Source organism: Chiloscyllium plagiosum, chromosome 35, assembly GCF_004010195.1.
Source record: "Chiloscyllium plagiosum isolate BGI_BamShark_2017 chromosome 35, ASM401019v2, whole genome shotgun sequence".
Taxonomy (NCBI): domain Eukaryota; kingdom Metazoa; phylum Chordata; class Chondrichthyes; order Orectolobiformes; family Hemiscylliidae; genus Chiloscyllium; species Chiloscyllium plagiosum.
The window spans coordinates 30,152,696-30,179,733 of NC_057744.1; the positions used below are offsets into that span (position 1 = coordinate 30,152,696).

Genomic DNA, 27,038 nt, shown 5'->3' on the forward strand with positions numbered 1-27,038 from the left:
ACCCACAGGGACAACTTGCAAACACCAGTCGCCCGAGGACAGAATCGAACCCAGGTCCCTGATCCTTTGAGGCAACAGTGCTAACCACTGAGCCACAATGGAGAACTGTGACTTACTAAATTTCTTTACAACTCGTTCCCCTGTTAAGATTCTCTTGAAAGCCGTCCAATTGGTAATCTGTCCTCATACCTCTTTTTGAGACTCAGTAACAAATTTTATTTGCTAATGCCTTCGGTGTCTTACTATGTTAAAGAAGCTGTAAATCTTTGTTGTAATTAGAACAGTGTTACTGTAAATTGTTGGCTTTTCAAATAATCTTTAACCTAACTTAGGAGGTTTGAATCAATGAAGGCAAAATATTGCAAATGCTGGACATCTGAAACAAACAGAATGCTGGTGAAACTCAACAGCTCTGTGGAGAGAGAAGTGGAATTAATATTTCAATTTCTGAACCAGGGTCATATTGGACTCAAAATATTAATTCTGTTACAGTCCCCACGGATGTTACCAGATCTGCTGCATTTCTCATGGTTTCTACCAATGCGGGACTGAAAATGACACTGGGAAGTTGCTTCATCAAGCGGTTTTCCAACATAGACTAGCCAATAAGATCTTGTGGCAGTGAGTGGGACTGCTGTATAAGCTGTTGAACACAACATTAAGACTAGTTTAATCACTGTGTACAATTTTCATTGAAAGCACATCTGCCTGTTATTTAGGAGATAGCCTTCAAAAGAACACAAAAAAAGTTTTAAAGACTTTTGAGAGAAAACACTGCATTTCATTTCTATTTTAAATGCTGGCCACTGATTTATAAACAGTGTGACCTCATTTTAATTTCTCTCATAAGAAAAAACATCCTCCCAAATCTGCCCTGTCTAGACCATTCAGGATCTTATAGGATTCAATCTTGCACTCGTCAGGACATTTCACAAGAATACAAAATCACATGGAAATCCAGAATTCATGTTGTATGAGAGGAAAGTGCTGAGAGTCTGGTCCAGGACTGTTGACAGCTGGTTGCATGCTTCCATAATAAATAAAGTCGATAGTGCATCTGAGGATGAGGAAGGTCAACAGAACGTTGCAAAAGAGGAGGGCTGCTGTCCTTTTTGCTCATTGGAAATAAATGTCATCTCACAAATTGTGGAGATACGCAGGACAGATTGGTTTTTGTGTCAGTTTTCCTCTGTCTATTTGTCTACTGCGTTCTCTCAAGAGCTGGGTTGTGGGACAAAGGCTTGCTTTGCTGAGTTTTTATTGCAATCTCTGTGAGAAATGTAATACTTGTCAGAACATCCGTAAGCGACAGGATCTAGGAAGATAAACGACGGTGGAGTGAGCTGGTTTGTTAAAAGTTTGTATGCCTTTTGATCCCAAAAGGGTGAGGTTTAAGGCTCGGAGACCTGACGGCAAGTGATATATGAGGTTAGAGAGCTGCTTGACAGATTCTCCTATACATTACTTCAGGCCCCAATTAACACTGATTCATGCAATTAGAAGACTTCATGGGGCTTGTGATGCAGGCTCGGCTGCACATCCTAATGAGGCCCTGAAGGGGGTTAATGATGATGTTGCCCATGAACTGTTGAAAACAAGAGCCTAAGCAATTTGTACTGCATTAGATATTTTTAATAGTCTTATGTTTCTGGCACTATTTGTACATTTATGACACCAAGTAGACCAGACTAAGCATTTTTCTATGACTGTTTAGGACAACTAAGGATGTTGGCTAACAATTAGGTCCTGGCAACAAATTAATTTTTGATTTAATTAGATGTTATGAAATTTGCTCGGTCCTGATTTGAATTGTGGGTGCACCTTAATGTTTGACTGAAAAACACTCCAAATAAATTGAAACAAGCTGTTGCTGTTGGCTACTGGGTTGTAATTCCTTTTGCCAAGCCTCTGCCCACCAATTACTGATGGGAGTCGTGACACAATGATCGCGTATGCTCAGAACATGAAAAACAAAGCAAGACAAGAAAGGAACAAAATTATTAATGTTTTTAGCCTCCACAATTCATGCCAAGCTAGTGGGTCTTAAGGATATGCAAATGGAAACAAGTCCCATGTTAACACTATCATGTTGACAGAGGTAGGGGTGAAACAATAGAAGATAGCTATAAGAATACACCAGTTTGTGCCAGGTTCCATGTAATATTGGAGAGCTAGCTTAATGAGAAGAACTTTAGGTCAATCTGAAGTTGGTGCATTGATTGCAACCACAAAACTTGGAGATATATTGAATCTGCACCAATATAGAAAATTTCTTTGCTGTGGTCCATAAAATGTTCCATTGTGGCCTTGATAAATTTACCTGCTCCAACTGTCCCATGGTAAATGGATCTTATCGTGAACTTAAGACAAGAGGGGATTGCATTGAAATGTACGAAAATCTTCACAGACTGGATTCGGGATGATGATGCAGCTGATGAGGGGGACTAGAACAAGGAACCCTCTGTGCCACTTCAGTAGTTTTAAATCATACTGTTTTAAAATCCAAATAAAATCAATCTTGTCATCAGCATCTGCACACCATCTCAAAACCAAGACAAAGGTCATGGTTTACTGGGCAGCAGCGATCCCTGCACTCCTGTTTGCTTCAGAGACTAACAGCCATCAAAGCAGTCCTCAGATCCACCAAACATGATAAAGGTTAAGCACAGAATGTCGCACAAATCAGCCTAGCAACTTGTGATTCACAAGTGTATCTCATCCACATCAAACCTTTCTGGCCAATTACTAACAGAGATGCATGTTCTTCAGCAAGTTCTGATCCTGTAGATTTTCCTTCTAGCTTCTATTTTCTCCTCACCTTTCCAGAAGGCCCTGGGATTTGTTCTTCCAGATCCCCAGTCTAAGTAGTTATCTTATATCTATGTATCTCTCTTCCTCTTTTTCTCCCTATTAACTTCTACCCTGAAAGGACCAAGGTCTAAAACTCACTGTGGTAGATGAATTCCAACAAACGTAAGAACGGGGAGCAGGAGTAGGCTATCTCCACCCATTCAGTCAGATTGTGGCTGATCTTTTCATGCAGTCAGCTTCACTTACCTGCCCGCTCACAATAACCCTTAATTCCTTCACGGTTCAAAAATCTATCTTCATCTTAAACCATTCAACAAGATAGCCTCAACTGTTTCACTGGGCAGGGAATTCCACAGATTCACAGCCCTTTGATTGAAGAAGTTCTTGTCTACTCAGTCCTAAATCTGCTTCCCGTTATTTTGAGGCTTTGTCCCCTAGTTCTAGTTTCACCCGTAAGTGGAAATAATCTCCCTTCTTCTATCTTATCTATTCCCTTCAAAATTTTACATGTTTCTCTAAAATCTCCCCTCATTCTTTTAAATTGCAATGTGTATAGTCCCAGTTTACTCAACCTCTGATATGCCAACCCTCTCAATTCCAAAATCAACCCAGTGAACCTCCTCTGCACCCCCTCCAGTGCCAGTACATCCTTTCTCAAGTAAGGAGACCAGTACTGTACACAGTACTCCAAGTGTGGCCTCACCAGCACCCTATGCAGTTGCATAACCTCCTTATTTTTAAACTCTATCCCTCTCGCAATGAAGGATAATATTCCATTTGCTTTCTTAATTACCTGCTGCACTTCCAAACCAACTTTTTTTGATTCAACAACACTCAAGATGCCTGACTTTGTCAGAGCAAAGCAATCCACTTGAGTGGGACCTCAACCACCAGTCTAAACATTTACTCCCTGCACCAGCAGCACATGGTGGCAGCTGGGTATTCCATCTGCGAGATGGGCTGTTACAATTTGCCTCCGATCTATCTTGAACAGGTTTCAAACCTGCACCTTCTACCACACGGAAGAGCGAGGGAAGCAGGTAACCAGAAACACCACCATCTGCACCGTCCCGATGGAGAAATATATCACCGATCCTTCACTACCCCTGGATCCACACCCTGAATTCTCTCCTCATCAGCACCATGGGTGTGCCTACACTACGAGGACTGCAGCAATCAAACTGCTGGTTACCAGTACCAATACCTCAAGGCCATTGTGAACAAAGAATAATACAGAACAGGAACTGGCCCTTCAACCATGCAAGCGTGCGCCGCCACATTTTGCCCTTCCATACTAAAACTGTCTTCACTTACAGGATCCATATCCCTCTATTCGCTTCCTATTCATGTATTTGTCCAGATGCTTGTTGAATACAGCCGCTGTGTCTGCTTCCACCACTTCCTGTGGCAGCATGCTGGTGGCTTTCACCACACTGTGTGTGAAAACCTTGCCTCACACATCTATTTTAAACTTCCCCTCCCCTTGAATCTCGAGACTGTGTCCCCTAGTAATTGACCCCTCCACCCTGAGAAAAAAGCCTCTTACTTTCCACTCTATCATACCATTCACAATCTAGTATACTTCCATCGGGTTGCCCCTCAACCTCCTGTGTTCTGCTATTCAACCTTTATTCATTGCTAAAATCCCCCAAACCAGGCAGCATTCTGATAAACCTTTTATATACTCTCTCCAAAGCCTTCTGGTAGTACGGTGACCAGAACTGTACACAATATTCCAAGTGTGGCCTAACTGAAGTTCTATAAAGCTGCAGCATAACTTGTCTATCCTTTCAGTGAAGGCAAGCATGCCATAGGCCTTTTTTACTACCTTATCTACATGCGCTGTCACCTTCAGTGATCTATGGACCTGCACACCCAGATCCCTCTGCACATCAATACTCTTAAGTGTTCTGCTATTCACTGTATAATTTCCACCTGTACTTGACTTTCCAAAATGCATCACCTCACACTTGTCCAGATTAAACTTCATCTGCCGTTTTTCTGCCGATACCTCTGAATGCTCTATATCCTGCTGTATCCTGTGACAGTCCTCCTCACTATCCGTAAATCCACCAATCTTTGTATTGTCCACAAACCTACTAATTAGACCAGCTGCATTTTCTACAAATCATTTATGTGGACGATGAACAGCAGAAATTCCAGCACTGATCCCTGTGGAACACTACTAGTCACAGCCTCCATTCTGAAAAGCATCCTTCCACCCTACCTTCTGTCTCTTATGACTCAGCCAGTTCTGTATCCATCTTACCAGCTCACCCCTGATACCACGTGACTTCACTTTTTGTACCAGTCTGGCATGAGGGACTTTGTCAAAGGCTTTACTGAAGCCCATGTGGATGACATCAACCGCTTTCCCTCATCAAACGTCTTCATCACCTCCTCAAAAAACTCGATCAAGTTAGTGAGGCATGACCTCCCCTCCACAAAACCATGCTGTCTATCGCTAATAAGTGCATTTGTATCTAAATGCATACAGATCTTGTCCCTGAGAATCTTTTCCAATAATTTCCCTACCACTGAAGTGAGACTCCCGGTCTGTAATTTCCAGGATTATCCCTGCTATTCTTCCTAAACAATGGGACAACATTGGTTATTCTCCAATCCTCTGGGACCTCACCTGTGGCCAGAGAGGATACAAAGATGTCTGTCAATGCTCCAGCAATTTGTTCTTTTGCCTCCCTCAATATTGTGGGATAGATCCCGTCAGGACCTGGGGACTTATCTACCTTGATATTTTTTAAGACTGACACCTCTTCCTTTCTAATAGCAACTTAGCTTAGAAACTCGACACTCCCTTTCCTGATATCATCCTGAACCAATTCCTTCTCTTGATGAATACCGACATAAAATCCTCATTTTGGAGCTCATCTACCTCGTCTGGTTCCTCACAAAGATTCCCTTCTTGTCGTTGAGTGGCCCAACCCTTTCCCTGGCTACCCTCTTGCTTTTTATATATGTACAGAAAGCCTTCTCCTGTATCCTGTTTGCTAATGACTTTTCATGCCTCCTTTTCGCCCTTCTAATTCCTTGTTTAACTACTTTCCTTATATACTTCAAGAGCTTCATCAGTTCCCATCCTCCTAGATTAGATTAGATTAGATTACAGTGTGGAAACAGGCCCTTCGGCCCAACAAGTCCACACCGACCCGCCGAAGCGAAACCCACCCATACCCCTACATTTACCCCTTACCTAACACTACGGGCAATTTAGCATGGCCAATTCACCTGACCCTGCACATCTTTGGACTGTGGGAGGAAACCGGAGCACCCGGAGGAAACCCACGCAGACACGGGGAGAACGTGCAAACTCCACACAGTCAGTCGCCTGAGGCGGGAATTGAACCCGGGTCTCTGGCGCTGTGAGGCAGCAGTGCTAACCACTGTGCCACCGTGCCGCCCATGTATGCTTCCTTTTTCTTTCTTACCAAGATCATCCAAGGTTCATGTAACTTGCCATACTGGTCCTTCATTCTCGCAGGAATGTGCCATTCCTGAAATCTCATCAACTGCCATTTGAGATACTCCCACATGTCTGATGTAGATTTACCCTCAAACAACTGCCTCCAATTAAAGTTCTCCACTTCCTGCCTAATATTGCTGTAGTTTGCCTTCCCCACCTTCACCCAAGGGCTGCTGTTATCCCTGTCCATGGGTAACGTAAAACTTACAATATTATGGTCATTACCCCAGAAATGCACCCCCACTGAAACTTCACTCACTTGGTCAGCTCATTTCCCAAAACCAGGTCCAGTATAACCCTTCCCTGGTTAGACTGTTTATATACTGTGTCAAGAATCCCTCCAGAATGTTCCTTACAAAATCTGCCCCTTCCAAACCCCTCACACATAGTGAGTCTCAGACAATATAGGGGAAGTTATAATGACCCACCACAGCAATCCTGCTGTTTTTACATCTTTCCAAAATCTGTCTACGCATTCTGTCCTCTATCTTCCGCTGGTTGTCATGGGCCTGTAGTATTCCCCCAGTGTTGTGACTTCACCTTTCCTATTTCTGAGTTCTCCCCATACTGCCTCACTGCATGAGTCCTCTGATGTATCCTCCCTCAGTACAGTTGTAAGGTACTCCTTTCCCAGCAATGCAACTCTCCCACCCTTTTTACCTCCCTTTCTATCACACCTGAAACATCTAAATCCTGGGAATGGGCATCATTTGCAGTAATTGCCAGCAACATCCACATCCCATGGAACCAGTAAAATAAATTGCATCTTCCCTAATGCCCAGGTAACTTCACAGTTAAGGTTGAATCTCGGACCCTTCTAGTATGTTGACTCAGGGTGATTACTTTAATTGCTAAGACTCGGCAGTACTCAGCTACGTCAGGGCTGCTGGTCTAGAGTGTAAACTGAAGCCAACTTGAGTAACATGTCCCCAGGGTGGCTTGGGGCAGCTGTGCTGTCTCCAGGATAAGTTTCTCTGTGAGAACTGGCAACTGCTGGGTCTGTAAATTGGTACAGCTGTTCTGATGGGAATGTTCTGTTTCTCTCTTCAGCATCCGTACCCTACAGAGGATGAGAAGAGACAGATAGCTGGACAAACCAGCCTCACGCTCTTACAGGTCAACAACTGGTAAGTGCTGTTTGAAATCTATGTGGAGAATCAGGGCTGCTTCTGAAGTATGTTTCATTTCTAGCTGTGATTTAATGAGCCTGTCTGATCTTTCGAGAGGAGCGAACTGACAGTAGAGTAACGAGCTACGGGAGCTCATGAGGGACAAATCCTGGCCAGTAACTCAAGCCTGCAGAAGTTTAGCAATCCCCACTGAGCCATCTGAGATCAGCTAATTCTGCACATACACAATCAAGTAGAGGAACTTATATGTTGGCTCAGGTTTCTGTACTTCAGTTACCAAATTTTAAAGAGCTTCAGCGAAGGAACAAGAATACATTGTGGAGTCAACTGAACAACATGGCTGCAGTTTATGTAGCTTGTCGCATTATCAATTGGAACTTAGTATATGGGGTTTTCACTCTCCTTTCTCTGACTAATAGAATCACATCTCTTCCACTGTTTGGCCATCTTATTAACAACTAGAATTTTTTTTAATGTGATACCTTGGGATGCAGCCATATACTTTAAATCTCGCATCTGCCACCATGTTAACCCAAGTATCGTATCAATTAAAATTATACCTTTTTGTCTTAATTTTAAAACAGCTTCCTTAGTAACAACTGGTGAACTATTTCTGGGAAATTAAGAATAATCTTCTGTCTCTGTGCTTTCAACTGATTTCACACCCAGTAATCTTGGGCATGGGGGATAATGTGAACAAAAGGCACGAAAAGGTCAAGGAACTGCCGATGCTGGAAAATCAGAAACAGAAATTGCTGGAAAAACTTAGCAGCACTAGCAGCGCCTGTGGAGAGAAAGCAGGATTAATGTTTCGTGTTTGACCCATTCTAAAGAAGGGTCATTGGACACAAAAAGTTAACTCTGCTTTCTCTCCGCAAATGCTGCCAGACCTGCTGAGTTCAAAAGGCAACTTGGCCAATTTCAGTCCATTTAAATAATGCTTCAAATCAGGATTGCAAAAGTCGGCATGTTCCAAACCCATGACCACTACCACCAAGAAGGGCAAGGGCAGCAGACAGATGGGAACCTGTAAGTTCCCCTCCATGCCACTCACCATCCAGACTTAGAATTATATTGCTGTTTCCTCAGTGTCACTGGGGTTAGTGGATCTACTCACATGGACTGCAGCAGTTCAAGAAAGCAATTCACCCACCTTCTCACGGGCAACTAGGGATGGGTAGTAAACACAGCTGCAGCCAGCAATGTTCACATTCCATGAACAAATGGAAGCAAATAAATAAAATGAAGTGTTTCTATGAAAGTGACAGACACAAGAGAGTATAATCTTACAAGTAGCGTAGGTCCGGTAAAGGTGAAACAAGAAGAACGTTTTTCACACAAAGGGAAATGAAGTCTCACAGAATCCCTACAGTGTGGAAACAGGCCATTTGACCCAACAAGTCCACACTGACTCTCTGAAAAGTAACCCACCCCGACCCTATTACTCTACATTTCCCCTGACTATTGCACCTAACCTACACATCCCTGAACACTATGGGCAATTTAGCATGGCCAATTCACCTGACCCTGCACATCTTTGGATAATGGGAGGAAACCGGAGCACCTGGAGGAAACCCACACAGACACTGGGAAAATGTGCCACGCAGACACGGGGAGAATGTGCTAACTCCACCCAGACAGTTGCCCAAGGCTGGAATCGAACCCGGGTCCCTGGAGTGCGAGATTGGTGGGTTTGTTGGGTGTGGCTGTCAAGGGGGTCAGAGCAATGACAGAGAGTGAAACTGAGCTGCCGACCAGCCAGGATACAATTCAAAAGATAAAGCAGACTCAAGAACTGAATACCACCCCTTCTTATACTTAAGAAGATGCACAAATTTCAGACTGTTCACCGCCGAGATGAAGTCCCTGAGGCAGTTACTCCTCACTGGCGCATGGGGAGATGTGGACAGACTGACTTCATTTATCCAGTTCCTGGAGATATTTTCCCAATGCCTTACTCACTGGTAGTTATCTGTCCTGGTCTGTGCTGTTCCTCCCGTGACTGAACCGCACTTGGCACATCACTCCATATCATTAACAATACGTCTTCTCCTTAGACTGGCGCATCACCGTGACAATGGTGCTGCCTGGCACAAACCACGCAAGGAGTTAATAGAAAGTGATTCTGCTGGTAGTGGATCATGAGCCATTTTGACAGAAAGCTTATTGAATGTGCTGCAGCCAACCTGGCTCTAAGGCATCCACCACCGCCTGGGGTTAAAAGGAAAGTGACAGACAAAGCGAGCCTTGTGTAAGGGCCTGCTACAGTTCAGCTGTTCACTGAGCAGAGAATCCAAGGCACAGCAGGCCCTATCCCTGTGGAAGAATTCAGCCATTATCCCTGCTTTTAGCCCTGGCTTTATGGTGAAGTGGAACAGATAGATTTAGGGAGGTGGGAGGGAGGCAGAAACAAAGGGACACTTTACGGTCAAATTAAGCTGAGCACTGTGGTTCACTCCTACCCACACAGTGCATTGAAAGCGGTTGGCCCAGTGATAGCCTCCAACGGAAATAATTTCAGATATCTCTTTTGAGAAAGAGAAAACTGTGCTGAGAGTGTTCTGCAGACGGACGTTGTCCAGACCACAGGCATTTCAGAGGCTGCTCCAATCCAAGGAATATCCTGCAGTAATCCCCGGGTTATCCCCAATCAAAGGTGACTGCATGTTGCTGGGACGCCTGGTTAGCGGGTTGTCGTTACGCTGAATCATGGTTAAACTAATCTTACCATATTTTCCATTTATTTTGGCGAAACTGTGGACACTGTAGTTGATGATGTGTCTATCAATCAGGAGGATGTTCAACTTGCAGGTTAGCTTGGCCCATCATCCCTCAAAATGATCTGCTACTTGTGTATCAGAAGATTCTTTGTCACTGCTGCAGTCTCACACATTCCTTTATGACCACCATTCACCTTCACTCTCTCCCTCTTCACCACTGCGTTCCCCCTCACCCCATCTGAACCGTCTTTGCAACTTTCACCCTCTTCCCCCTCCCCCACCTGCACTGTCATCTCCCTCCCTACCTGCAGTCCCTTGCCCCTCCCCTGCCTTCACTTTCTTCACCCAGCCACCCCAGGCTTCGCGCTCTCTTCCCTCACCTCCCCCTCACCTCACTGACCTCCATTTCTTGCCTTCATTCTCACTCTGTTCAAAGTCATTCCTTCTACACACACACCTCCCAGTTCTGTTTTATTACTAATTTTGACTGTTTTCCTGTTTACCATTATTATATCCATCAGATTGAGTTGCAGCCATTGAGTTATTTAATATCATGTTCTATTCACAGTTCACTAAACCTCTTTACTCATTATCACTTGAAGCCTGTGATCAATTCTAATCAAACCTTTTGATCCAAAAAGCTAAAGGCCCCATCCGGTGTATTGGAGAACAATGCATGTCACTTTTGGCCAATTTGAGAATATTTCTTTTGTCTCAGCCCAGCTTTCCACCTTCAAACTACTTCAAGCCCAAATCCAGGGGAAGCAGTTTCAGCTGGCAGTCACTGTGGGGAATTTCCTCAGATTTATTTGAAAATAAAAGATGGCTCCCCAGTCGACGAAGTGTGTTTGGATTGTAGTCACAGTTGCAATGCTGGAAACAGCAGAAGCCATTGTGTGCACAGCAGGATCCCACAAACTGAAATGTGACTGTAACCAGTTTTAGTCATCCTGATTCGGAGGTTACTATTGTCTTGAACCCCTGGGGAGAGAACTTCCCTGCTCCTCATCCCATACTGGCATGGTGTTTGTTGTGACCTCCCCAACTGAACAGACTGGTTTTCGAATTAACATCACTGGAAATCAGACAGTGAATGACGTTCTGGTCCCATCATCCTAAGTAACTCTTAACATAAACTCTTTTAGGGCAGAATGTGAGCTGCCTTTCAAAAACATAGCCAACCCATAATCAACTTCTCCTTTTCCAAGTGCTCACTTCCTGTGTCCTCAAATGGAAGCAGAAACCTTCCAATTACTGACCTTGAACTCACTGATGGGACAGGTGGCTTGTGTGTTCCCCATTTATGTGAATTGAATTTGCTGTTTTCCAAAAACTTTTCCAAAATCCAGGGAAGTTTGAACATTGTAATCGAAGGTCTCATTTCTTTAATACCCAGCTGGAAGTGTGATGGGGCTCATGCCAATTTGATCATTTTATACTTCATAACTTTTCTTTCTCTTTGTTTCTGTCCTTCACTAATTTCTAGCACAAATCACATACACAGACATTTTTATGTAATATTTAAATCCTCTTATTTCTGTTTATCCATGTCACGCTGAATGGAGGAGGTGGGTGCAGTATCACATGAACCGGTTTTGCATAAAGGTGTCCATCATGGGTTGTAGTAGGCAACTTTGGTGAATGACAAGGGCAATGGGTTATGTTCTTTGAGGAGAAAGTGAGGACTGCAGATGCTGGAGATCAGAGCTGAAAATGTGTTGCTGGAAAAGCGCAGCAGGTCAGGCAGCATCCAAGGAGCAGGAGAATCGACGTTTCGGGCATGACCCCTTCTTCAGGGCTCATGCCCGAAACGTTGATTCTCCTGCTCCTTGGATGCTGCCTGACCTGCTGCGCTTTTCCAGAAACACATTTTCAGCAATGGATTATGTTGTCAACTATGATTGGGCAGGTCCCTAGTTTAATCACATGACCTCAAGTCATGAGTTTCCTAACATGTCAGCCTTATGGTGCAGCACCTTCACTCACCAATTGGGTAGTGAATATGATCATCGGTTCTTTATTGGATAACATTTACTCATCAAATGACATTTATTAATTCCTTGTCCCCCACCTCCAATGCTGTTCCTAGGGATCAACAAAACAGCATTTACAGTCAATCAATAAGATGCCCATTATTCTAACACAATGATTTTTCTTCAATTTCCGGAGACTCTGGGGCAACTTGGGAGAGTTGGCAATCCAGAAAATAGGTGTAGGCCATTCAGCCCTCAACGCTGTTCAGCCCTTGATTTCTCTGTCTCTCGTGTGACTGGGTGTATTGTGCAGTAGGCTAGAAACAGTCCTTTCACCACTGCGAGCTGCAATCTGGACCCGGACTAATGGCATCAACGATTCCCTTGTCTTTTGGCAGGCCGGGTCTGAAGTGAACTGTTTGGACAGTCTGAGCCCAGTCCTGTGCAGAATTGACACTGAAGCTGTCAGTTTCTGAGCACGGGTGAGCTGGGAGTGCCAAATACCCTCCCACCTCCTTCCATCACACTTGACTTCATGAACATATGATGCATCAGGATATAGCAAAAGGGAAGCTAAGCATATGAACAGGATCCTCTGGGCCTTTACGACAGGATTATTTGGCTCAGGGGTTCTGTCTGGGATAATATTGCTGCATATTTACCTCTCACTGTGGAAAGTTCACAGTGAGGGTAATATGATACTAACTAGAATTACTTCAATGCTAATGGTTTGTATCCTTAAACACAATGCATGCAACATGATTACCACAATTAAACCAATTTATGTTTAAAATAAAACACTGATGTCATGCTGCAGGATCAGGTGACAGCTAAGATTACAATAGATTTTACATCAGAGAAGTTGTGCTCATTACTGGCTTTTTTGATGATTTACAAGACTGCAGTGACCTGTGAAACACAAATCCCAGAAATAATTTAACGATTTAGCCTGTCAGTGTATCAAATGGTCCTTCACTGCATTTTTTTCTGTCCCACCGTTCTTTATTTCAATAACATTACAGAGATAAACTTTGTGAGGAGACACAAATGGATTAATAAGTGCTTTTCCAGCTTTTCCCAAAAAAAGTGCTTCACTGTTTCTGAGAACTTTCTGGAAAATTCCTGTCGACATTCTGTGTCCATAGGGTGTCATTAACCAACCAAGTCTCTCACAGCACTGAATGACTGACTGGGCCAGTGTTATGTTCCAGTGCGGTGCTGCCATCTTGAGGCAGGAATTGTTGAAATAAAAACAGAAAGTGAGAGGGAAACCCAGCAAGTCTAACACTGTATGGAGAGAGGGACACCAAGTTAGCATTAAGGTTGAAACATATCCTGGCTTCAGTGATCAAATTGGAACACAAAAGGGCAACTGCTGAATCCCAAGCTTCAAAGGCTAATTGGGTGAAACAGCTCTGATTTTTTTTGTTGTTGAATTGCTAGACGTTATCAATAATCATACTGTATGGGCAATAAACGCAGTCATACAAAAGCAAAATGCAGTGTACATACAAATTCTGAAACAGGAACACAAAACACAACGATGCTCAGTGTCAGTCATTTCCAGCACTTTCTGGTTTTTACATAACTCATTGTAGTAATATATTACTTGCTCTTTAATGTCAGCTGTGGCTCATTTTCAGTCAGAGGCTGGAGGACAAAATCTTAATATTCCCCTGCAGTCCTGATGAAGCTCTGCATTGTTGGAGGTGCTGTCATCTGATAAATAAATAAACCATGTCCTGTCTGACTTGCCAAGTCCAGATTGCCATTGAATCCCTACAGTGTGGAAACAGGCCCTTTGGCCCAACAAGTCTACACCGACCCTCCGAAGAGTAACCCACCCAGACCCATTTCCCTCTGAGCTGAAAATGTGTTGCTGGAAAAGCGCAGCAGGTCAGGCAGCATCTAAGGAGCAGGAGAATCGATGTTTCGGGCATGAGCCCTTCTTCAGGAGGGCTTCGGGCTCATGCCCGAAACGTCGATTCTCCTGCTCCTTGCATGCTGTCTGACCTGCTGCGCTTTACTAGAAACACATTTTCAGCTCTGATCTCCAGCATCTGTAGTCCTCACTTTCTCCATTTCCCTCTGACTAATGCACCGAACACTGTGGGCAATTTAGTATGACCAATTCACCTAAGCTGCACATTTTTGGACTCTGGGGGGAATCCGGAGCACCTGGAGGAAACCCATGCAGATACTGGGAGAATGTGCAAACTCCACACAGTTGAAAAATGTGGTGCTGGAAAAACACAGCAGGCCAGGCAGCATCCGAGGAGCAGGAGTATCGACGTTTCGGGCATGAGCCCTTCTTCAGGAATGAGGCTGGTGTGCCAAGTGGGCTGAGATAAAAGGTAGGGAGGAGGGAATTTGGGGAAGGGGCACTGAGAATACGAAGGAGGGGAGGATGAGGGTGATAGGCCGGAGAGCGGGTGGGGGCGGAGAGGTCGGGAAGAAGATTGCAGGTCAAGTGGGCGGTGCTGAATCCGGGGTTTGGGTCTGAGATAAGATGTGGGGAGGGGAAATTAGGAAGCTGGAGAAATCTACATTCACCCACACAGACACGGAGAGAATGTGCAAACTCCACACAGACAGTCACCCGAGGCTAGATTCAAACCCGGGTCCCCGGTGCTCTGAGCAACCTCTTGCAAGGCAGAGGTTGAGAGAAATGAATTTAGTCAATGAGTTATTAGGATGCAGAATGCTCCAATAGAAGGAGAATTAATAACCGCTTTTTTTCCTCTTTAAAAATGGATAAAAAGTGAGAAATTGAAAGAGCTGTGGGGAAAAGAGAAGAGTGGAGAGTGGACCAAGTGGAGAATCCTTTCAAATAACAATCATTGCTAAATGTTTTTTGTATAAAGGATGCCTTGGATTAAGTCCCACGTGGAGCAGGGTAACTCTGCTTGGTGCTTTGGTCTGTATTTATCCCTCAGCCAATACTGCTTAAAAAAACACATTCCTGTTAAAAGGATATATTTCATATAATACAAAAGTATTTACATTAACTATAAAGCACTTTATGACATTTTAGGGCAATCTGGTGGCTCAGTGGTTAGCACTGCTGCCTCACAGTGGCGGGATCCTGGGTTCGATTCCAGCCTTGGGTGATTGTTGTGTGGAGTTTGCACATTCTCCCCGTGTCTGTGTGGGTTTCCTCTGGGTGCTCCGGTTTCCTCCCTCAGTCGAAAGACGTAATGGCTGGGTGGACTGGACATCCTAAATTGCCCACAGTGTCCAGGATGTGTGAGTTAGCTATGGGAAATGCAAGGGTATGGGGGGAAAAAGGGGTGGATCTGGATGGTATGCTCTTCAGCGGGTTGATTTGGACTTGATGGGCCAAATGACCAACTTCCACATGTAAGGATTATATGGAATTTTAAAGTTACAACATCTTGGTGTCTTACATAATTGCAGTTTCTATTTTGTATGTACTTTTTTAAAAATAATTTTTGGTGCTCTATGTGCCACTCATCAGCCAACTTGCAAGGCAGAGGTTGAGAGAAATGAATTTAGTCAATGAGTTATTAGGATGCAGAATGCTCCAATAGAAGGAGAATTAATAACCGCTTTTTTTCCTCTTTAAAAATGGATAAAAAGTGAGAAATTGAAAGAGCTGTGGGGAAAAGAGAAGAGTGGAGAGTGGACCAAGTGGAGAATCCTTTCAAATAACAATCATTGCTAAATGTTTTTTGTAGCGCAGTCACATTGAACATACCGTATACTAGCAAAATGAGCCACAGCTGACATTAAAGAGTATATAATGTATTACTGTACTAGCCTGATGGCCCAATGGGTGCAGAAAGTAATATCTCACCCCTGAACTGTCCACCCCCAGCTCTTCACTCCTCCCCCACTACACTCTCAGAGAAAATCTTCTTGCAAGAGTTCAGTCATTCCACCTTCCATCAACCTTGTCCTTCTCTTTTAAAAGTAGAAGTTACCTCACATGTCTATTTTGTTTTGATCAATCACAGTATTCTATTTTAGCTTAAGTGAAACTACGGCAGCAGCTGAACTTGCCAGTTGTGGCCTGTTGCCCTGGCGACAGGTAGCTATTAACAATAGGTGTGTACCGAGTTTGAAGCTGCTTCAAGGTTGTTTGCGATTGTGGAAATTGTAGTCAAAGAGGGAATCTCAACTCTGTGTTAAACTACAAATAAAATCAGAATTATTTTTATTTCAGTACACCCCCATCAGTCAACCTTTATCCATTGTGCATTTGTAGGCAAAAGATGACTCTGTCTAATGTGCTGATAAGCTTCAATTGCATGGGCTGTTATGATTAGATTCTCTACAGTGTGGAAACAGGCCCTTCAGCCAACCAGTCCACACCGACCCTCCGAAGAGTAACCCACCCAGACCCATTTCCCTCTGACTAAGGCACCTACACTATGGGCAATTTAGCATGCCCAATTCACCTGACCTGCACATCTTTGGACTGTGGGAGGAAACCGGAGCACACGGAGGAAACCCACACAGACACAGGGAGAATGTGCAAACTCCACACATATAGTCACCTGAGGCTGGAATCGAACCTGGGACCCTGGTGCTGTGAGGCTGCAGTGCTAACCACTAAGTCACTGTGCTTCCCTATATGGAAATGAAACCACTAAGATAGCAGTTGACCGCCCCTTTATTTGAGATTTTTTTTTAGATTGTCCCACTGGTTAAATAAGTAAATATACCCTGAACTCTGAAACTGAGCCAAAAAGATCAGAATGCTCTCCAATTAAACCCTGATCTGTATTCAATTAACTGATACATAATTAGCTGCTGTGACTTCAGCTGTCAAGTCCCATGCTGTGGAATTCAATCTCTTCACCTATTCATCTCTTCCATTCTCGTTGTTAAGATCTCCTGCTTAAAAATCATTTCTTCAAGTTAATCCAGTGTTCCTTTTGTTTCCTTTACCTGTATAAAGCACCTGGCTGCTTTTATTGCCTTGAGTTTAAAAGACATTCATTGTTGGTCGGTCTTTGCAAACACCATTCAAAGAATTTTTTACAGATTCCCTCAGCATTCCTATACTAAGGAGGCATCTAAATCTGAATTGCTGCTCTGGATCTCATTTGCTGTGCTGAGATATGCTTCATGTCTGATTGCAGGAGGCAAATCTCCTGCTTTACTCAGGCAACTTGGCTTTACCATTCACACAGTGTCATCAGGACCATTTGTCAAATTACTGCAGACAGAACATTGAGCTTGGGCTCAGTTTCTGCCCCTTCTGAATTGCAACCACACAATCCAGAACTAACCTGAAGTCTGGAGAAATGTTCACTTCCTCCAAGGTATTAGTGTGCTCATGTTACTTTGCTATGTAATATTCTTTGGGCTTTGCTCTCTCTGATTAGCATGACTCTCTTCAATCTCCCTTGCACCATTTTTATTTTGTTTCCCTGCCTTTTGTGCTGTATCCATTAGCTTTCATCATCTCCTTCTTAGCTTTATCCTTGATTTGGCTCACCCATTATTTCCTATGATTTCTCCACCTAATCCCCAATTATCGTATATTTTCTTTCTTACTGTTTCCCTCACTTTCTTTGTCTTTTCACTCTTTTCTTCTCTTGCCCCTAGTTCTTGCTTCCTCTCCATCCCTTCACCTTTTGAATCTTTGTAGTTTTTGGCTTTCTCCCTCTCTTTATCTTCTCCCTTCTTCCACCACCTACCTTTTCTCCTTCCCTCCTGATTTTCAACCACTTTCTGTTTAACCTCCTCCCTTCTTTCATCTACCAGACCTGCCCTCTTGTATTCTTCTCCCCTTGGTCCCCATTTCTCTCCGCACTTCATACTTGTGTACTGTTTATACTGCGTGTAATACAGCCACCTTTTGAATTTGACCTTCGTTTCGCACAAGCCTTTTTTTTTGTGCTTGACTGTCTGATTGAAGTTAATAAAGTATATCAGGTGATGGTAGGATTTCGCGTTATGCAATAACTTTTTCAATCCATCTCCAACTTAGCTTTGGAAACTTTCAGTTGTATTTAACACTTTTTCAGGCAGCTTATTAATGATTAAAGAAACAGTCGGTGCAGAAGCTGCAATAAGGATTGCACTCTGTGGAGCCTAAACTCTCACAAAAGAGCAGAACGGAGAAGAATGAAATCGCCCCAGAGTTTGATCTGGGGATGAAAATAAATCAAAACCTCAACAATTAATTGCCTCGGTTTGAGAAATTGACTTTAGTGGGAACTATGACTGATGCCTTCTTAAAAGCAAAGTAGTTAGAGGCGGGGTCAGCAGATGTAGAACTTTCCAGATGGAAACACTCTCATCCAGTCCAAACCTAAGCAAGCCATGAGATCTGTGTCTTGTCTCGGCTATGTCCCAGATAACTTGTACCTGGGATTCAATGTTAAAAGCACAGAGGTATGTGGATAAAAAAAAACTTCAGTTTAAACAGGAAGAAAAGTTGTGAATGATTTCACAAAAGAATACACTGGAATCCTATATGATTATAGAACGGTAGGAATTATTGGTTGCAAATCTCCATGAATTGCAGAATCCATTGATTACTTTGACTTCTCAAACACTATTTCTGACCCGCCTTCGCCTCTGATTTGATTTGATTTATTGATTGTTGTTACATGTACTGAGTTACAGTGAAAGGTGTTGACTTATGTGCTTTACAGGCAGATCATACCATACAAAGTGTATCAGGGTAACAGAACAAAGTGCAGAATACAGTGTTACAGCCGCAGATAAGGTGCAGAGAGAGAGATCAGGATTAACGTTTGGGAGGTCCAATCGAAAGTCTGATAACAGTGGGGAAGAAGCAGTTCTTCAATCTGCAGCAGAAACTTACTCCTGTTTCTCTTAACCTCCAGGTTTGAATCACAGCACAACATATAAGGAGGTCATTTGACCCATCATGTGTACACCAGCTCTCCCAATAAGCAATTCACTTAATGCCTTCCTCCCCACAACCCCATACATTGATCCTTGTCAAATGACTATCTAAATCTCTTTAGAATGCTTCAATTGAATTGGCTCCAACACACTGTCAGGCAGTACATTCCGGACTTTAGACACACTCTCTGTGTGGAAATAAATTATTTCTGATATTGCTTTTGACTGTTCCTGTGTAGTTCTGCACCATTCACCCTCCATAAATTTCAACTCATCTCTGAAAACACTGCCTCTTGGATTCTAAATAACCCTCAATCCCATTCACTCATATTCCCTCAGATTTACAATGGTTTTCAGTCCAACAGCAGCTTGAATTTAAAATTCTCATCATCCTTTTCAAGTATCTCTATGGCCTTCATATGCACCCACCCCCTCTGCATCCTGATGCCTCTCCAGCTCTGGACCTCTCACTTTATCTGTTCCACCTTTGGTTATTGAGCTTTCAGCTACATAACTCCCAGACTCAGAAATTCTATTTCTAAATCTCTTCATCTCTCTCACTTCCTTTAAGATAACCTTACAATCTACTGCTTTGACCTAGCTTTGGCTCCTAATACCTCCTCCAATAGGTTGGCATCAACTTTCATTATCTGATAAAGCTCCCATGAACAGTGGCTCAATTTGCCACTTTTAAAATGATCCTTCTTCCCAGGCTCTCAGCCTAAAGACAGGTCCTTGACAATTATTTGCTGAACTGTAGCAAAGTGCCATATTTCTTTTTGTTATTGGGTAGGATGTGATGGCAGACTTGGGGACAGGGATCAAGCCCTGTGCTGTCGGCTTTAATCTGATTTAGAGATGCCGGTGTTGGACTGGGGTGTGCAAAGTTAAAAATCACACAATACGAGGTTATAGTCCAACCGGTTTAGTTGGAAGGAGCACTGCTCCTTCATCAGGTGGTTGTGGAGTATAAGATCGCAGGACACAGAATTTATAGCAAACGTTTACAGTGTGATGTAACTGAAATTATATACTGAAAAAGACCTGGATTGTTTGCTAAGTCTCTCATCTTTTAGAAGGCATATTGGTTTCAGTTCTTTCATATGTAAATTTCAGAGCTTTCTTAAAGTTACATTCTTAAATGAACTTTAACAGTAGGTGCCATGTTGGCCCAGATAATGCATTGAAGGTGTGAGGTGCCCTGTGTGAAGCTGTCTGTGCCCCAATGTTCAGGCTGATTCTAATCTAAAAAAGGGATTTACAGAATCTTACATGTACTCATGCAGTTTTTGAGCAAAGTAAAATGTAATTCTGCAAGGACAAATTCACATAATATTTCTGTAAATCCCTTTTTTAGATTAGAATCAGTCTGAACATTGGGGCACAGACAGCCTCACACAGGGCACCTCACACCTTCAATGCATTATCTGGGCCAACATGGCACCTATCGTTAAAGTTCACTTGAGAATGTAACTTTAAGAAAGCTCTGGAATTTACATATGAAAGAACTGAAACCAATATGCCTTCTAAAAGATTGAGAGACTTAATAAACAATCCAGGTCTTTTTCAGTATATAATTTCAGTTACATCACACTGTAAACTTTTGCTATAAATTCTGTGTCCTGTGATCTTATACTCCACAACCACCTGATGAAGGAGCAGTGCTCTGAAAGCTAGTGCTTCCAAATAAACCTGTTGGACTATAACCTCGTGTTGTGTGATTCTTGAACCTGATGACAGTGATTTAGCTGTTTAACCACCTGAGCTAACTAGATGTCCTCTTCAGCAAACCACTGAAAAATGCTGTGATTTTTTTTATTTTTGATGAAAGGTGTTTTATAGACATTGTTGTTACTTCCAGTTTGTGCCCACCAATACTGACACCTGGGCTTTCTGAAATCACTGTTTGAGGACCTCATTAACAGGTGGAGTGACAGCCACTGAATAAGGATCTCCAGTTTCAGGAAATTTTTCTATTAGAATTTTGTTTTGATTTTTGTCTTTTTGTATTTCCTTCTTTTCCTCTTCTTCCTGAAACTGCTGATCCCATGGATGGGACACAGTCCACCAGCACAGCTCCCAAGATCCAATGGCTTTCAGGAATGGGCTATTTGACAACAATAGGCTGGGCAGCTAATCTTGGCCACAGCCACTGGGCACTGCCCTGTGTCTTCCATCAGATATGATTCCAGACTTTCAGCAATGTAGTTGATTCTCTACTGCCCATTTGGGAGAGGCAGTAAATGCTGGCCTAAAATGGAAGTTGAGAGAAAGGATCACCATCTTTCACAAATCAGATGACAACCCCTTCAGACTGGCATCCCCTACACATTTGCATCTGATGATGATCACCACTGAATGTTGGGTTCCCCAAATAGTTCTTTTACCCCCATTCATCCACCTTGCAAAATGATGCAAAAGCTGTCAGTCCCACTCCTCCTTCCCCCCAGCCCCCATTCCATTATGTCTCTAAGCTAAATATACCTATCAGAGACCTGCTTATGATATCATCCCGGTATCATGGTATGGGACTTGAGAGTGTAAACGTCTCAGTTCCCAATTCACTGAGTCCACATATAGCATGGTATGCTGAGGGGAACATGCTATAGTTCATGATTATATTGCTCAGTACTAACCCAGCCATATAATATGCCTGTAGTGTTAGGTGCAGGGGTAAATGTAGGGGAATGGATCTGGGTGGGTGCGCTTCGGCGGGTCGGTGTGGACTTGTTGGGCCGAAGGGCCTGTTTCCACACTGTAAGTAATCTAATCTAAAAAAAAATGCAGAAACCGTGATAAATATCTGATGATTTTTTTTCAGTACTGCATCATTCATGCCTTTCTTGCTCTTATGCTGTGGAAGCTAACATAAGTGGCATGGTGGCACAGTGGTTAGCACTGCTGCCTCACAGCGCCAGAGACCCGCATTCAATTCCCGCCTCAGGTGACTGTCTGTGTGGAGTTTGCACGTTCTCCCCCGGGTGGTGGGTTTCCTCCGGGTGCTCCAGTTTCCTCCCACAGTCCAAAAATGTGCAGGTCAGGTGAATTGGCCGTGCTAAATTGCCCGTAGTGTTAGGTAAGGGGTAAATGTAGGGGAATGGGTCTGGGTGGGTTCCTCTTCAGAGGGTCGGTGTGGACTGATTGGGCCAAAGGACCTGTTTCCACACTCTAAATAATCTAATCTAAAGATAAAAAGCTATCAGAGCAGGACTTATACACTTTATGATAAGGCCCTGGGGAGTGTTGCTGAACAAAGCGACCTTGGAGTGCAGGTTCATAGTTCCTTGAAAGTAGAATTGCAGGTAGATAGGATAGTGAAGAAGGTGTTTAGTATGCTTTCCTTTATTGATCAGAGTATTGAATGTAGGAGATGGGAGGTCATGTTGCAGCTGTTCAGGATAGGTTAGGCCACTGTTGGAATATTGCATGCAATCTGGTCTCCTTCCTAGCAGAAGGGTGTTGTGAAACTTGAAAGGGCTTAGAAAGGATTTAGAAGGTTGTTTTCAGGGTTGGAGGATTTGAGTTATCGGGAGAGGCTGAATAGGCTGGGGCTGTTTTCCCTGGAGCATCGGAGGTGCCAGAGGAAGTGGGGTGGAGGCTGGTACAATTATTGCATTTAAAAGGCTTCTGGATGGGTATATGAATAGGGAGGGTTTAGATGGATATGGGCCAAGTGCTAGTAAATGGGGACTAGATTAGATTAGGATATCTGGTTGGCATGGACGAGTTGGACTGAAGGGTCTGTTTCCATGCTGTACATCTCTATGACTCTATGACTTTGTGACTACGGCACATCATGAGGGAAGATTAGATCAAGGATAACAATGATGGTCATTTATAATAGACCAACTCTCAGATCCCAAATATCACACTGCCCCCTAAAAAGGAAGGTAATGAGTCAGCAGCAGGATTCCCCTTGCCTTTAAGTTATCAAGTTTCACATGGTCATATGAGTTGATGAAAAGTGACAAACTACTATTGCAATGCTGTCACTAACTCATTCATTTCAAAAGTGTTTGTTGAGTACCAGTAATTAACCAGCTCACCATCATGTGAAATGAATTCCATGATGTAGAGGTGCCGGTGTTGGACTGGGATAGACAGAGTCAGAAGTCACAAGATACCAGGTTACAGTCGAACAAGTTTGTTTAAAATCACAAGCGTTCGGAGCACTGTCCCATCATCTGATGAAGGAGCAGTGCTCCAAAAGCTTTGTGATTTTAAATAAACCTGTTGGACTCTAACCTAGTATCTTGTGACTTCTGAAGTTAATTCCATGATCAGTCCTGGCAGGAGAGGTCAGCATTCAATGGGAGAATGTGACTTAGAAAGTTTCCCGCTGTGTGCACCTGGAAGATTTGCAGAATCCCAGAGTGGGACATATCTCCGATGCCGGCCTTCAAGAAGCGACTCCTTTAAACCTGTTCCTGTAATGTGGGTAGAACGGGCACAGTCACATCAATGCGAAAGTGAGGACTGCAGATTCTGGAGATTAGAGTCAAGGTTAGAGTGGTGCTGGAAAAGCACAGCAAGTCAGGCAGCATCTGAGGAGCAGGAAAATCGACGTTTTGGCAGGAGCCTGAAACATCGATTTTCCTGCTCCTTGGATGCTGCCTGAGCTGCTGTGCTTTTCCAGCACCACTCTAACCTTGACAGTCACATCTGTGGTCCATTTCTTCCTACCCTCAGCAGGTTCTGATGGGCTTCCTTCTTGAAGATTGTTCTTTTCCTTTGCTCTCAGGGTGTGACAACCACCTGATGAAGGAGCGGCGCTCCGAAAGCTAGTGCTTCCAATTAAACCTGTTGGACTATAACCTGGTGTTGTGTGATTTTTAACTTTGTACACCCCAGTCCAACACCGGCATCTCCAAATCATAAACTAAGGATTTATAATTAGTAATGGGGTAAAGGGTTCTGCAGTGTGTGCAGGAAGGTGAAGCTGAGGACAAGATGAGATCAACCATAATTGTATTAAGTGGCAGAACAGGCCCAAGGGACTGAATTACTTTCTCTTGCCCTCAGTTCTTTTGTTCTTATGCTGGTGATGCAATCCCACATCACTGTTAGGTTGAAAATTCCAATATTCTGGAACGCCAATGATAAGGAAGTGGGTGATATGTTCTGTCAAGATAGGGTGTGTAGCTTGAAGAACATGGAATTTCTATGATATTGCATCATTTGTCGTTCTTACTGATTGAGATCTTGAGGCTGCGAGCTGCAGTTCCAAGGACATCATTGGTCTGAAACAAAACCATTGCCCGTGAGGAGGGATACCCTGTAGCTCAAGTTTGATTTAACCCCATCTTGTCTCCTGCCAGGTTTATCAATGCCAGGCGACGTATCCTCCAGCCAATGCTTGATGCCAGTAATCCCGACCCTGCTCCTAAAGCCAAGAAAATCAAATCCCAACACCGGCCAACTCAGCGCTTCTGGCCAGATTCTATCGCAGCAGGAGTACTCCAGCAGCAAGGAGGGAATCCCAGCAACCCAGACAGTAAGTGTGCATTGACTACATACATCAGTGTCTACCACATATTAAGCCTCAATGTTTCAGTGCCTGCAGCCTCGGGAATCAGTGTGTGTCTTCACTCTTTTTCTCTCTCCCTCACTGTCTCTTGCTCTCCCCTCTCTCCTCTGCCACTTTTTCTTTGACATCAGTCTCTCACTTTCCTTTCGGTTTATATCTTCTCCATTTGCTTTCAACCCCCTCACTTTGGTACATCTCCATCTCCTGTCTTTCTATCTCCCACGAACAATCTCACTTTCCATTTCCTTCATGCTTTCTCGCTTTCTTTGTCTTCCAATCTCCCTATCTCTTTCTCCCCTTCTTTCTACCTCCCCCGCTCTCTTTCCACCAAACCCCATTTCACCCACTTCCTGTATTACTCTTTCTGTTTCCCCCACATTCTCTCTCTCTCTCTTTTCTTTCTTTCTTTCTCTTTCTCTCTCTTTTTCTCCCTCGTATTAATCTAAGTGATAACGGACCCTTTTCCTTTCAGGCACTATGACTGCGGCCATAGACAGTCTCCAGTCACTCTCCTCTGACACTGCCACCCTCGCCATGCAGCAGGCCATGATGGCTGGCCATGCAGGCGATGACTCGTTGGATGGAACCGATGAGGAGGAGATTGAAGAGGAGGAAGAGGATGAGGACGATGACAACGGGGAACTGCAGACGACAAATGTTAATGACCTGGGCCTGGACAATAGTGACTCCCTCGACTAACTTCTCTGCTTGCACACACAGGAGACAAAGGAAAAAAAAAGTTGACCAGTGTGCGGACTTTTTTTTTAAAAAAAAGGAAAGACTCTTCTCTATGAACAAGTCACATCAAGATGACAGTCATAAGAATGAAGGCCCCCGTGTCTAGAATCTATTTTGTGATTTATTCGGTATTAATGAATGTTATTGTGAATGTATCCTTCATTTTTTTTTCAACATTTGTTTTACATTTGTATTTTTTACTTGGCTGGTGTGGTTGTCTCCACAGCCCTCGATACTCCTGGCTTCACATTTGGTCTGAGGCGTTTCCTAACACTAAGGAGAGAGGGGCGAAACGGTGAGACTGTGTCCATCATGCTCTCACCCTGGCTTTCCAACCAAAATAAATATTGATTGAAAAAGGGCAGAAGCTGTTTGTTTCACGGGTCACTCCTTTCCCCGCTTGGCCGCCAGTACCTGATGGACCTCAATTTGAATTGGAGACTGGGTTAGCAGCAAAGAGCTGACAAGGCTGATTGAGTTCTTTCCTAGCTCTTCAGTTACATGGCGTCCCTCCTCTTCCTGCTGCTCTCCCCAGCCAAGCCCTTTTTTTTTTTTGCCCTGTTTGATACATTTTAGTTATAAAAATAATATTTTAAAAAAGCACAATCTTTGAATGCCCCCTTGATTCTTATCCTGGTTGGTGTTTGCTACTCTGACCCGAGGTTTGATGTTTGGAGTCTCTAGCGTAATATGAGGTAGGGGGATCGGGGTGTTGGTAACCTTGCGCAGCAACCTACAGACTGACTGATTTGTTTTGAAACTATGAAGCTTTTACTATTACCTTGATGTTAATCGATGGTGCCAGATCTTGATATGTCCTGGAACTGCCCTTTGCCTGGTTTCTAACCAGGCACTCCAGTCTTTGATTAGCTCTCCAGAAATTTATCAAATATAAATCAAACACTAAAATATACTGTTTTCTAGAGGTGAAATTGAAGCTTTTTCTTTTCCATTAGATATTTTCCGCGTTCGACAGGAGAATGGCCTGTCTTGCTGGGTTCTGAAGAAATCACTTCCACTGTGATTGTGATAATATGCTTAATCATTTCCTGTTCCCATATTGTACAAATTTGAAGGAGTTATGCCTGTATGATTTGGCACTTCCTTGCTTCTTGTTTCCCTTAGGACTAGAAGGGATTAAAAAGGCCTTTATTGTCAAACTTATTTCAGATTAATACAGTCTACTAGGTATCTGAATCATAAGGTAGCACTCGCAGACCAATATTTAATACAATTAAGGCCAAGTAGCACTCAAGCATTTCATGATTGACCCTCAAAGGACCACAAAATAGGAGGAGCATATTCAGCCTTTGTTCCATGGTCATCTGGAGTGTTATCAAAAAGGATTTGTGTGTTGACATACCTGGTCAAGGCAAGGTTCAACTTGGGGCCGTGAGTTTGCCCTCCTGCAGGATATTTTGACTGATGCAGAAATGCTTGTGTTATCTCTTTTAACATAAGGAACCGGGTGTGGATAAATATTACAATAATTAATTGTAATTACAATAATTACTACAATAATTAATTTATGTCATTAATCTCAACCTATTTTTATGTACAAATACCATATTCCTCAAATGCATAAGTGCCTGGGCTGTTAGCTTACAACAAGGAAGTATGCTTCTAATAGAGGGTCATGTTTCCAATGATCTCATGTCAGGTGGAGTATGAGATCTTCATAACTCTCAGGTCACATGCTATCATCCAATGATGGTAACATGAGCAGGACGCTTCATGGTACACTGACAAACTGATTGTGAGACATAATTCACCGTCCCCTATTTTCCAGAGATAAAAGCACATCCCAAA

At 43.3% G+C, this 27,038-nt stretch overlaps 1 protein-coding gene across 8 annotated transcripts in view; it reads left to right on the plus strand.

The window, feature by feature from the left end:
- The window catches only part of pknox2 (pbx/knotted 1 homeobox 2), a 189,235-nt gene extending 162,538 nt beyond the window's left edge, over positions 1–26,697 (plus strand). For 4 of the 8 annotated variants that reach the window (XM_043676852.1, XM_043676850.1, XM_043676857.1 and 1 more), the window contains 3 exons: positions 7,343–7,419; positions 24,283–24,458; positions 24,964–26,696. In XM_043676852.1, coding sequence (XP_043532787.1) covers positions 7,343–7,419; positions 24,283–24,458; positions 24,964–25,190 — 480 coding nt within the window. In that variant the 3' untranslated portion in view covers positions 25,191–26,696. Of the gene's footprint in view, positions 1–7,342; positions 7,420–24,282; positions 24,459–24,963 lie in introns of all 8 variants that reach the window. The other 4 variants (XM_043676856.1, XM_043676853.1, XM_043676854.1 and 1 more) reach the window with 4 other exon arrangements.
- Positions 26,698–27,038: the final 341 nt, after the last annotated feature.